General features: G+C 31.6%; 1 protein-coding gene across 1 annotated transcript; it reads left to right on the top strand.

Moving 5' to 3' along the window:
* Positions 1–44: 44 nt before the first annotated feature.
* Positions 45–13,572, top strand: HELRODRAFT_122890 (hypothetical protein; the record flags this gene model as incomplete). Its single annotated transcript, XM_009013514.1, has 3 exons — positions 45–171; positions 5,029–5,087; positions 13,300–13,572. Coding segments are annotated over 3 exons (459 nt in total), but the record flags the coding sequence as incomplete, so codon positions are not given.
* Positions 13,573–14,629: the final 1,057 nt, after the last annotated feature.

The following is a 14,629-nucleotide window of genomic DNA, read 5'->3' as shown; positions in this document are numbered from 1 at the left end:
CGAGTACCAGCAACAACACCAACAACAGCTCTCCGCAAACTCCGTCCATGAAGTGCGTGTTGGCGGGCGACCAGCGGGTTGGTAAGACTTGCCTGCTGTCCTGTTATGCCAGGTCCAAATTGGTCGAGGCTTCTACTTCCTATGTACCAACTACTTTCGATAACTATGCAGGTGTGTGTGTGTGTGCGTGTGAATAACATTATTCTGATTTGTATTTGAATGTATATTATTGTTTGTCAACAACGATTGCAAAATTAGTAATTTTGCTATTTTGTTGTCATTTGGTTGTTGTTGTTGCGATGTTGTTGTTGATCTACATTCGGAAAGTTAATAGAAACTTTGCGTTCTCTAAATTAGAGAAATACCAGCAGTTTTAGAAACTTGAGTTAGGTCTGTCAATAGAATTATAACATGCTTATAAAAATTTTGACTTGCCTGATTATGTTCTTTGCTTTTCCTTTCAGAGCAGTTACCCCATTAGTGTATTTTTGATAAAAACTCCGTAAAATTAATTTTAAAAACTCGCAAAAATAAAAATAATTGGAGAAAAGCTTAAGTTTTTTTTTATAAATTTAGAGAGCAATAATATTTTTAATTTTCACATGGCATTTCAAATTTGTTGTTTCTACAAACAAACAAACAACTCTTAAGATATCATTGCTTTGAAACTCAACATCGCATGAGCACATAAAATTATAAATTTACATGATTCGGTAACACGTTCAACTCCAAATGAAATTCACGAAACATTCTAAAATTTTGAAGACGAGTGTTATTAACTATTTCTACTTATTGAATTTTCTTAAGTTGAAATAGTAATGTTTCTTTTAAACTTACTCGCTGAAATATAGTATAAAAGAAATAATTACATTAGCAATCGTATTACTTCAAGTGCATATTTTTGGATCAAGTTTCTTAACTTTAGTTGTTCTTTTCATAAATTAAAAAAAATCGTTTTGAATAATCATTTTCTGTTGTTTGGTTGTTTGTTTATTTCACATGACAACTACAGTAATTACTTAAGATAGCTAAAAAATTGAACATAGCAGCAGTGTATCACGTTCAGACAGTAACACGAAAGATACAGGTTACATCAACCTTGTCGTTACTTACAATTTGGAATGATCTAAATGACGTCAGCAACTGTTTAAAAAAATTTAATTAAAAATATTAATTAATAAAAATAAAAGGTAGAAAATTATTAAAATATGTAGTTACTTTTTTTCATTTTATCACTTGTAAAATTTATAAAATATTTTTAGTAATCATCATTAATTGAAATTTTCGTGTCGTTACTCCGAAGTACTGCATATATTATTTATAATTATTACTTTATGGCTTCGTACGAGGATGTTCAAATACTTAATTAGTTTTTAGTGGCTTTTTAGTTATGGCCTCTTGTGAACATTGTGAAGAGTTTTTCATGAAATGCTTAGCAATCAACAAAACCATTCAACATTTTCGAATCAATTTCTTTAGAACACGATATCGGAACAACTTGTTTCATTTTTAATTGTAAAATTTTAAGTGTTAAACTGTCAAATGATTTTGTGGGTAGTAATAGTATATTTAATTAATTATTTGTGATCTAAAGGATCCTAAAACAATTCGTCACTGCTTCAATATTAAATAATTTTTTTTTCATTTAAAATGAACGATTAATTGACAGAAAACTTATTTAAAATTCAAAAACACGTGTGCAAACACACCCGCACGCACGCACACACACACACACAAACACACTCACACACACACACACTTAATACATAAACACACGCCAAGTAAGAACGTAAAGATATGTATAATCTGCTAAAACAGTTATTTAAAAAATATGTGTAAAGTCATCTACCGTTATCTTCTATAAGCAATGTCGTGTTCTCAATAGGACAATGTATACACCTATAACTATATACACACGCCTACACACACACACGCAGACACACTCACTCACACAGACAGACACACACACATACACATCCATACAGACACACACATATACATATATATATTTAATTATACTGCACTGCGGGTATCTTGACCATGATTTAATAGAACAATTATTTAGAAATTAATATCAAAATATGAGGATTAGTTCAAGTAGTTAGTTAGATGATGATTGAGAGGTGGTGATGACGATGATGAGGATGATGATAAAGGAATCGTGATGATGATGATGATGATGTGATTGTGATGGTGATGATGATGACGACAATGATGTAATAATAATAATGATGATAATGGGATCGGGATAGTGATGATGATACTAAAAGTGATGAGTCTGATGGTAATGCTAAGTAAGAGGATGGTTTTAACAATGTTGATGTTCGGACAAGGTTTATGGAAATATTGTATAAGAAGATTGTGAAAATGGTTATGGGTGCACGGGGAAAAATGCTACGTGATGTAACTCACAATTGAACAAAAGATTGTTTACCCCGAAATGAGATCTGTGGTTGAAAGCAAATTGACGCAATAGTTAGTTAGGCGTGGAGACATGTGGTAAGAGGTGAGATTAAATAAAACCCCCCGCCTGAATCATTAAATATAAATGTTTGGCTAAGAAGTGTTTTCTGTTTGGTGCCATTTTTGCCTGGCCAACTCATTGGCAGCCTAACTTTGTGTTTGTTTGTCAGACTAGTTCGACAGCTTGATTTATGTTGATAGCTCATTTAGCTCATGCTTGTTTGACCGTGCTGATGTTTAAATTCATATTTTAACTAGTGCTGTATGTCGCTGGTTAACTTATGAATAATTACGTAATGATTTATTCTTGTTAACCGAACTTATGAAAAGCCTTTCGTAATAAGAATATACGTAATATACTAAGATGTATACCAACTTCGATATATCAAAATCGTGTGTGTGTGTGTCTGTCTGCCTAATCACGTAGGTTGAGCAACTTTGGATGAATGAAACGTGAAAGAATCAACCTGGTGACAAACTGTTACTGTGTGTCACTTGTTACACGTTGATTGTCATCAATAAATTGCAAACTATTCGACGGTTAACGAATATCTTAGCGAATAACGATGAACAAGTATTTCCGAATATTCGTTCGGTCGGATACAATTGCTTCTGAAGTAACATGAGACAATTACTTATGTTTACTCTATAATAAGTGCTGGTAAGTTGTTACGAAACGAGCAAGTTATATCGTCCTACTTGCCTGCCTTGGCTATGAAAACTTCGAAGAGGTTATAATTATGTCTCGAGTGCATACAGTAATGTTGATTGAAGTGCTGATTGTTATTTAGTAACGAACTATTAAACATATGTAGACATGTAGGGTGATCTGATCACTCTATTGATTTCATAGAAAGATTATTAATGTGATAAAAGTTTGTTCAGTTCATTATAAAACTGCATACTTTTCACGACCGAAAAATCAAGTGTATTCATTAACACACGCACATGCACATGAGTACACTCACATTTCTATTTAGTCAGAAATGATTCACAAGCACACTTTCTATACACTGATTGAAACACACACACACCAAACGGCTCGGAAAATACTGGTTAGATCTTTAAGATGATTTTATGAAATCTTCAGCGCATCTGCTCCATTTCATCGTTCTTTCTCCTATTCATAACTGAACTGACTCTTAATGCAAGTTTCATGTATTGTGTATTTGCGTGCGACTTTGCTTAAGTGTGTGTGTGTGTGTTTGTAAAGATGCCTATATGTGTATGTGTTTATATGCACGTGTGTTTTTTATTTAGTTAATGCGTGACTCAAGTTTTGTTGAACTGCAGTGCGTTAAAAGTGACTGCCCTTTTGTTGAATATTCGAAGACTTTTTCGCGTACATTATTGTGCCGTTGTGCTATGCTAACTAACTATGCAAACTAACAATTGATAGCAGTTTGAATAGCAAACAAATCGAACTGATTTAGAGGATGACGACAGATGTGTGCACGACGACACAGCGCAACTCATGCAATCACATTCAACCATCCAACACTCGTAACGTAACGAAATGAACGCAGAGATTATTTATTACGAAACATTGAGTCACGTTCTGTTACCAACAATGAGTTAAATTTTTTTTGTATCAACAAATCACAAACACCAAATTGTATTTGAACTGTTATAACTTGCATGAACACGTGCGTGTATAAATATGCGTATGCAAGTGTGTGTGTGTGTGTGTGTGTGTGTGTGTGTGTGTATAGTGTATGTGTATACATGTATATGTGGTTATGAATGTATGTGTGGTTATATTATGTGTTTCTGCCTGTATGCGTACTTACAAACAATATGAGTGGTAGTACAAGCCTGCCTAAAGCTACTGCGTCAGTCATATTTTATCACGTATAACTAGCCAGAATGATTGCTCCTTGCCCTACTTAGGCATAAAGTGATCAGTCAAATTGAATTAATCTCATTTTTGTCTGAAGAAGTTTTATGATTCGATCATTCACTATCACAACACTACAGATTCAATTTTTATTTACCTTATGATACTAAACAGCTTTACAATTTCTTTACACTAACTTTTATGTTAAGTTTGTTTTCTTGCAAAAGGAACAAATTCTGAGTGTGCTACTTGGAAAGAAAGTAGCATACATTCAATACGTAGTTGCTGCATTAACATACAATCGCAGTATTCATAATAATATAACAATGTTAGACGAACAGTCTCTGAAGAAATATTGTTGTGTGAAGCACTTGAAACGATGAGGACTTGCATATTATTTACATATTTTCATCAACGCCAAGTTCCACTCCCATGTCACTTCAGTGCAGTTCGTCTGATTTTTTTTTTCAAATAATTCTGTTATGCTAATAAAAGTTTTAAAAATTTATTCCAAGATATTAATATTTATATGACAAATAGATTTAAACGACCAAACTCCATGCTTTTATGTTTGATTCTGCAAGCATGACGTGATAATTGCGTTCGCTTAAACTATACATCTTTCATAATATTTTGTAGTATAAATAGTAAATTAATTTTAAAGCATTAATATTAATAACAACAACAATAATAATAATAATAATAATATAAATATATTTGCTGTCTAGTTGACGTGACGGTGGAAAAGAAGCCGATCAAAGTGCAGATCTGCGACACGTCTGGCCAGGTTGGTTGCTTCATTTTTTTTTAACAATTCTCTTTCAGCATTTCTTAGAGGTACCAACAAGAAACACACAGTGTATGCAAATACATATTGTATGCAAACACATGTGAATCAAAGCATCACACACTTTTTGCACTTGATGAGCGGGAATCTCTGTTTGCAATCGAACTAAGTCATGGTGCCTTAAACATTTACACCTCTTGCTTTCTTTCGTCTGTATTCTTTTACCTTTATTTGTTAATTATTATTTGCATTTTTGTTGATTTTTAAGTTAAAATATTCACAAGAATTGTTGATATTGTATCTATATCATGATCGTTCCTTTAGAGTTTTAATTTATTTGAATAATATAACAAAACTGTCTGCATGATGTCTGTCGATTGGTGTAGGTGAAGAAATATATCTCTATTTAGCTTTGCTGGTAGTTCTTTTTTTGAAGTAAAAATACTTCTTGCTATAAGTATTATACGACATATTAACTATTACTACTAGTGTTGTGGTTGCTGTTGCTACTACTACCACCACCAGTACCACTATTACTACTACTACTTTTTCCACCATCATCACCATCACCACCACCACCACCACCACCACCACCACTACTACTACTACCTCCACCACTACTACTACTACTACTACATCTACTGCGACTACTACTAATACTTTTACAACTAATAATAATCTTAATAATTATTATTCTTACGCATTATTATTATTATTATTATCTATCATAATTACTAATGTATTAATTAGTCTTAAAAGTAACGCAGCTTCTTCTACACTTATAGCTTGATTAAATGATCACGATGTTGAAAAAATAGATCTGAGAGAAGTTATTTGGAGAATGTGTTAATGTAGAGGAAAGAACATATGCGTGCATCTTTGCGTATAAAAAATCATTCCGCAACATATCATAAGTCGTTTCCAACGAAATTAACGTTGATTGATTTATCTTGTCGGCGTATAAACACATTACATCAAGCACTACTTATATTAATTGACATGTTTACATCTGTGTATCGGTTGTGTGTGTGTGTGTTTGTGTGTGTATATATATATATCTATCTGTTGGAAAAACAGGAGAAAAAATCTATTTATTTCAAATTAATACATCAACACTTTTGTCTGTACAAACACATCTGCTGTCTATCAAGATGCTATCAACTCTTTGTTTATTTTTATCTACGTCAATGGTAGAATATTCAGCGCTTCATGAATGATGTCTGGTTGATTATCAAAAATACTTAGTGAATGTAAACACGCGCACACGCACACACACACAAGCATTCCACAACACAAACACAAGTGAAACAGCAGATAAAACGCCAGATCCAATGAAAGCTTGAAATGAATGATGTACGTCTGGTTATGTCAAGGTGATGAGACTGATAAAAATATGATGGAGATAAGATGATGTCATATTTTCGAGACACCGATAGTTTTATTGGTTTTGTTTTTTATAAATCTTTAATCATCATTATCACCACCACCATCATCACCATCATCATCATCGCCATCATCATCATCTTCATCATCATCATCATCATCATCATCTTCTTCTTCTTCTTCATCATTATCATCATCATCATTATCATCTTTTTCATTATCATCATCGTCGTCATCATCATTATCAATTTCATCTTCATCATCATCATCTTTTTCACCATCCTCGTTTTCATCGTCTCCATCACTTTGTTATCATTGCTTAGTGTTACTAGCTGTTACACTCAACGTGGGTTTCACTCGTAACAGCAACAACAACAACAACAACATCGTATCATATTATTAATAATATAAAATATTTATAAAAATAATAAAAACAACAACAACAATAATAATAATAATAGTAATAATAACAGTATTAAAATAACTATTTGGAAAAATGAAAATATTTCCATTTTATTGCAACATAAGCGGAGATGTTAATATCAGACATCAATCAATCATGTGGCAGAAGAATCATTAACACGTTTGCATTCAACAAAACAACAAACATATTAAGATAAAAATTTCGCGTGTCAATTTATGAAATTTTTTTTCATACATGCAAGTTTGTTATATATATATATAATCTAATATTAATTATATCTTTTAAACAATGTCGCTATTATTATAAAATAAATTGTTAGTATTTTCGTAGTATTATATAGCTAGTTTTAACGCGATATTAATTAAATCTTTACAAAATCGATTATAGCATTAATGAAACTTTTTACAAAATCAATTATAGACGTCATCACCATCGTCAAATTCCTCCTCACAATCATCACCATCATCTTCACAATCATCATCACGTCATCATGATATGTACTCGGTCACATGAGCTGTGATGAATAATCTTGGCAAATGTATTGATACCAGCAGTTGCATCTCATTAAAATCTCAGCATCTCAATCTTCTCATTCATTCGTCCACTCATTCACACATTTACTCACTCACTCACACATTCCCCTTCTCTATTTGACTCCAAATGATCCACATTTATCATTTTTATTTTTGTATTTTTTCATTCAAAAGTTTTTTTTTCGTGAACATGTTCGCGAAGTTTCTCCCAAAATCAAATAGTAGATTGTTCCGAACATTACTAACTTATTTATGTCTGACAACAACGCAGCACGCACGTGAAGTCATAGTCACACATGTGTATAACATAATATAATACACATATATTCATATGGGCCCGAGTCAGAGGAGACAAAACATTTTTGGCCTCAAACAATCCCCAATTGTTGATCAACTTATGTTGAATATTTTATTACAAAAGCGAATTTCTGATTGTTTTTTTAAATATTTTAAAAATAAGCAATGAAAACAGTAAAAAAACAGTGGGACATATTTGAACTGGAAAATTGAAAGGTTGCATACACTGCATCATTTTTGCTCTTCATCTACCATTTTTTTCGAATTCAAAAACATTCTTCGAAATGCAAGTCAATGCCACACAAACGTATGAGTATTCAACATCAACATACGTGTACAAAGGGTACGTTCGCCTAAATTTTTCAATATATCAATTTGACGAGTCCTTTTGGTTACCTTGTATAGGACAAACGTTGATGTCATTCAGTGAATATCATGAAGGTTTTGAAGGACTGATAATTTTAGTAGACCAATTAAAGCTTTTGATTTCTGTCATTAGCTAGGAATTTGAAAATTTCGTGTTTAAAATCAATAAACGTTTGTCATATTTGAACCATTTTCTTTTTCAAATATTTATTCCACGTCTGATTTTTATATTAAAAAATGAAACTTCGTATCACACTTCTAAAATAAAGCAAACACCTGTACTCCTTCTATGATTGGAAGAGTAATTAAAATGGTTTTCGTTGCGCAAATTTGAAAATTTCAATTAAAATTGAAATACGAAACCTGTTTGTTTCTTTAATAGGCACACGAACAAAATAATTGTAACAAACTTAAAATAACTCGATAAAACAAATTGTTTGAATGGGTAAATAATTAAAAAAATTAAATACACGCACACACACACGCACTACACACACCACACATACCACAAACACACACTCGCACACACACAAACATTTCATAGAGCACATAAAACAAAAAGCACTCCCCCCTCAGTTATTGATCAGATATGCTAGTAAACCAGCAGAAGCACATGTGGGCCCAACTGCCATCTAATTATCCCTTTATTAAATTTTAATTCATTAACAATCGACGAAAGTATTTGAAATGGTTGATTGCACATTATTAATATGTAATTTGTTTAATGTTTGTTTTGTTAAAATTATAAATTTCACAGAAATCTTTTATTTTCATAATATTAATAATACAAACACTGCAATCCTCATCGGTTAAACGTGAAATGAAAAAAAATGGCTAATAATGGCAACCGATCGTTCCCCGAATTCAATCTTTCAGTTCATAAAAACAACAACAACTGAATTATTCAAACCTAATAACAAACATCCAGACATTAATAAATATCAAAAAACTTAACAATTAACAGACAAAAACAATTAATAAAAGAATAAATGAAAAAAATAATAATAATTAATAACTAACATCAATTAGACCGGTGCAGTGCAACGTCGCCTGCGTAATTAATTCCATTCCCAGCATCATCTGCATGTTGATTAGATGCTAATTAAGGACAATATCCTCACTTCCCACATCTTCCCATCGTACCTAGCCAGTCTGCTCATTGAAAATCATCGTGCAATAAATAATAATCGCATGTTTGTTTGTCTGTTTGTATAAACATTGGGGCATATGTGTATTGTGTTTGATGCATCAAACAAGACATTCACTCATACACACACACTCACACACACACAGATTAGAAGCATCGATACAACACAACAACGCAACAACATCTCTCATCACAACCAAATAATTATTTTTCCTTCATCGATTGACGCGTCAATACAAATGTGCCACATCCAGCCAGACTATGCAAACTACTTCTATAAACACATAAGCAGACGTACAATCGTATGCACAAACATACACAAGTACAAGCGCACATCAACATAAACACGCCAACACAATGATACGTGTTGTTTTGTTTGTTTATAGTGGTTCGACTGTTCGTTGCACAGTTGGCTGCCTGCCTTGTGCTAGATTGTCTCTGCTTTTCTACGAGTCAACTAACATGTTGATGATTGAGTAATCCCTTTTAGAAGACTGAGAAAAACGTAAGAGGAACAACATAAAAGTTGCAGTAGTAGTAAGTAGAAGCGTATTAAAACAACCAGAACCAGCCAACTGACAATGTTCGCTAAAGTGGACTCATTCTTCGTCCTTACGCTCTGTCAAAAGGAAATAACTTTTCTTTGTAATCCATTCAATAACATTCGGTGTTTGCTTTTAATGGTCTTAATATTAAAATGAATTACAATACATTAATAACGCTTATTGTCACACATTAACAGGAATTACAATGATTCTATAATGGTTCAATGTAACGGTTACATTACAAGAATAACAATAACGTTATTATACAGCGATACCATAAAATCAAGTGCTGCTGTTTTAATTTTATGTCATCATCGTAAATAACGCAAACATTTCGTCGAAAATTCACAAGTGTCCTTGTTGTGTTCGTGGATTTTATGCAATATAATAAGCAATAAAATTTTATTAATCATTTTTACAAGAAATCACAATTACCAGATCACAATTGCAATATACTAGTTGAAAACATCATGAAATTTTACAGCAATAACAAATACGTTGCATAAAAAACAGCCGCAAGATACTCTTTAATCCTCTCCATGTTTGTCCCTGTATTTAAAACAATCATTTGTTTTGAACAACAAAACTTTCAAGTAATTCCAACAAAGACCTCGCAAACAACATCACAGCTCACAAAACTGCATTGGCAACAACGGACACATTGTTTGTATTCAATTATAAATTTTATTTAAACAGTGTAATATTGCGTTTCGTCGCGTCGTGAGAATATCTCTCAACTGCTATTGTTGTTAGGATTAGTAGTGCTGATGAGTTTTACGTGTGTTGTGGTGAATGATCGAGGTTTTGTTTGTTGCAATTGTTATAAGAGTACATTTGTTGTAAAACAGTTTTCTTATCGAATATATCTTTAGTATCTTCAGGACAGTGCGAAGTGTTTAATGAGTAATTTTAGTAAAAATTATTATATAATTCAAGTGCAACAGAAAATTTTAGAATCACCAAAATAATTTTTTTGTGTCCAGCACACCAAAAATAATACTTAAATTGAATGGTGAAATATAGATTGGCTTCAGTAGCGTTAGCGATGATACAAATAATTTTCAATTCAGTCTAGTCAGTCTGTTTTTGTTATATATAATTGTTATCAAATGTTATTTCACTTGAACATTACAGTTGAATGAAATTTAACCTGAAAATTGCATTGAAATATAAAATGAAGAAATGATGTGTCATGTTGTTATTTATTTTGGCCGGGACATTAAAAACACATTAAATTGTTTGCCAGCAACTTTAGATTTAGTTACAAAGTCTCAACAGTGCTGACTTGGATTCATAGCTTAAGGATTTGCCATGAAGTCATTTATTAAACTGATGTTTTCTGTACTGAATCACTACAAACATATTTTAAAGTCTGAATTTTGTATAAAATTAGAAATGCTTTCCAGCCGACATTTATGCGATGAATTTTGTGCAAAATTTCAAGTTAGAAAAGGAACAGATGTTGGAGTACGATCAATATAAACTTCAGAGGGTTTTTCAACTTTCATTCAGTGCAGCCGTCTTTCGACATTGCTATTTTTTAGTCCCAAACTTCTTCTCTATAATCGAAATAAGTGAAACTGAATGTTGAAGCAGAAACTAAGCAGTTTTGTTTTTAAAGTTTATTTAAATCTAATTAATTAAAAAATGAAATTAAAACTAAAAGTGTTTTTTAAATCGAATTTGCGATTTTAATTGAGCTTCGGTTTAATATTACACAATTAAATAATCTTCAGAACAACAAGTGACACTTCAATTCATGATAATGTTCCAAATACAATGAATCACCAACATTAAGAGCATCAACACGTTTGTTTCACGTCGACAACACACAACATACATTAGATAAGAAGCAACAACAACGTCCTAACAAAAATTGCTCTCGTGGTGATAGGTAAAAGTTAGCTTCAGAAGTCCCAATCCAAATTTTAGCCCAACTGAAAAAATTTAAGGAAAGTCGATAGTTGACTTAAAATGAAAAGTTCTATTTCTTATTAATTTTAATATCTCTATATGAGAGCTTATGATGAGTAAAATAGAAATAGGACCAATACGCTTCATCATGAACACTATCTATTTTCTAATTAAATTTAATAAATTGGATAATTGGATAATAATTATAAAATTAGTGTTGGAAATATTGAAAAGCTCAACCAAAAACTTTCATAAGCTAAAAATTCGGTGGATTTTGTTAAATATTGCATCAATTATGGTCTCCTTCCAGTCTTTATAAAATATGTATATATATATATATATATATATATATATATATAGATATATGTATATATATTTATATACATATGCAAGAATGTTACTTAGTTCATTGATTTATCTATTGAGTTGGCAAAGTGAGTAAGATGGACGGATAAAATCATTATAATAATATTGCTAGAAGAAGTAGTAGTAGTAGTAATAACAATAATAACAATAACAACAACAACAATATTATTATTAATAATAATAATAATAACAACAACAACAATAATAATAATAATAATAATGACGATGATGATATAACATAAGCGGCAAACATCAAAGTGTTACGGATATTGTTTTGGAAACCTAAGACAAATATTGAAGAGCTCTAGGGTTCTTGTAGCTGAATGAATATTGGCTAACGGATTGAATTGCTAAGTGCTTCAACATAATGAAAATGTTAAATATAAAATCTGAGTTTATAAGAATAATAAAAAGAATATGGCAACGGAGCTAAAATGAACGCTCTGATGGTAAGGTCAAGGGTGGTGATGACTAACGCAGGCAGACGTTTCATTAAATGCTTTGTTTTCATTGTTTTCTAAAAATAAAAATTTATGGCTGTTGTTTTTGAAACGCTGATACTGTGCCTTCATCATCGTAGATCTCAAAACAAAGATCATCATCACAACCGTCATCATCTTAACCGTCATCATCATCTTAACCGTCATCATCATCATCATCATCATCATCATCATCATCATCATCATCATCATCATCATCATCATCATCATCATCATCATCATCATCATCATCATCAATATCATCATCATCATCATCATATGTATGAAAATGTGCTGCATAACATTTTTTCTTCGTAATCTTTTTGTTTCGTTTGTTGAAGACTTAAGTGTTTCAAAGCAAATTAAATAAAAAATGGATAGATGGATGAATGAATGAATGAGAGAAAATGATGAATAAATGAATGAATAAAGAAATGAATGTATAAGATAAAAATACCCGAGCCTATATAAATTGAACGGATAAAAAGCATTCGGACGAATCCGGATCCAAATTCAAAATGCCTGTTAAAGTTAATTGTGCAGTTTTAAAGTTTAGCAGTCTCTTCTACCAATTATTTCATTAAACATTTTATTCCACCAAAAATTTTGTATTGCTTGATGCTAATTGTAGGGAAAGTTACTAGCAGTTTTGATGGTATTAAACAAGTAGCAAGCAGTGTCCTTCATATATATTTATCTATTAATTAATTAATTAATTAATTAATTAATTAATTAATTAATTATTTTAATTATTTCAGGATGACCTGGCCTCATTGAGAAGTGTTTGGTTTTCCTCAACGGATGTTTTCCTGCTTTGTTTCAGCACCGCCGACTTACAATCATTTGAGAACATCAAAACAAAATGGCTACCGGAAGTGAACAGGTGCTCACCTGACAGCCCAGTTGTATTAGTTGGGTTGCAAACCGACCGAAGAAATGAAGAAACGAGCAATCAACATGACTTCGTTTCAACCAAAATGGCACAAAATCTCGCCAATTCATCGCCGTGCTTCGTAGGTTACGTCGAATGTTGTTCTACTCAGTCAAACGAATTTGCAAACGAAAGAAAGGATAGCGACGTAAAAAGTGAGCCAACCAATGACAACTGCAATGATGAGCGCCAACAAGCAGTCAAGGAAGTCTTTGATATGGCCATTTTTGCAGCACTTCACCGTCGAGGCTTCCTCAAAAAAAGACGAGGCCTTTCCAGCATACGATGCAAAAAATACAAATGCAAATCAAGACTATGGGCTAGTCAGAACGACAGCCAAAATTCAACAGACTTCCAACACAACGAGCCAAATAATTTAGTTGAACAGTTGTACCAACAAGATTGTAAAAATATAAACATATCAAAAGGTCAAAAAGGATATACGTTGAAAAATTTATTTCATTGTTTTGTAAATTAAAAATTTCTTTATGAATCTTATTTAGTGCCTTTACTTTGTATTTTTATATTTATAAGTAATCCATTTTAAAAATTTTATAACTTTATTTGTTCATGATCAATGATTGATGTTGAATTTATTTTGCTTTGCACGTTCATGTAATTGTGAAAACATCTACTTTTTGCCTGTTTAAATGACAAAAAAGAAAAAACCGTTTAAAAACCGTTCATATTAATGTTAACAATTTTGAAGAAAAGAATTTTCATCAATTATTTTCATGCGCCGTCAACAACTAAAACGCTTATGTAGTTGAATTTTAGAGCTCGTGTTATCTTTTATTGGTAGATATAAATGTTTTTGTTGGTTACGTAATCAGTAATTGTTGTTTCAGTATATATTTTTCAGTTGGGTTAAAACTTAAACGCATTACAATAACTAAATTGATAAATTAGAAACAAAAATATTGCTGCAGTCACGTTGTAAATGTCTTCATTCCTTCTTGCTGCAGCAGAAATTAAAGCTTCCCGGAATAGAAGTTACCTAAGGTTAAGACTAAATTGAACAAAGCATTTATATATATGTTGAATGAAAAATGAACAGTAACAACAACAATTAAGCAGAGTTAATTTAACTTTTCTGCTTATTTAATAGAAATTTTTAGAGAAGTAAGACTGCTGATAGAGATTTGAAATCAGAACAT

The sequence above is a fragment of the Helobdella robusta genome (assembly GCF_000326865.2).
Source record: "Helobdella robusta unplaced genomic scaffold HELROscaffold_12, whole genome shotgun sequence".
NCBI lineage: Eukaryota > Metazoa > Annelida > Clitellata > Rhynchobdellida > Glossiphoniidae > Helobdella > Helobdella robusta.
Note: the sequence above shows the minus strand (reverse complement) of the source record. Positions and strands in the feature narration are given on the sequence as shown.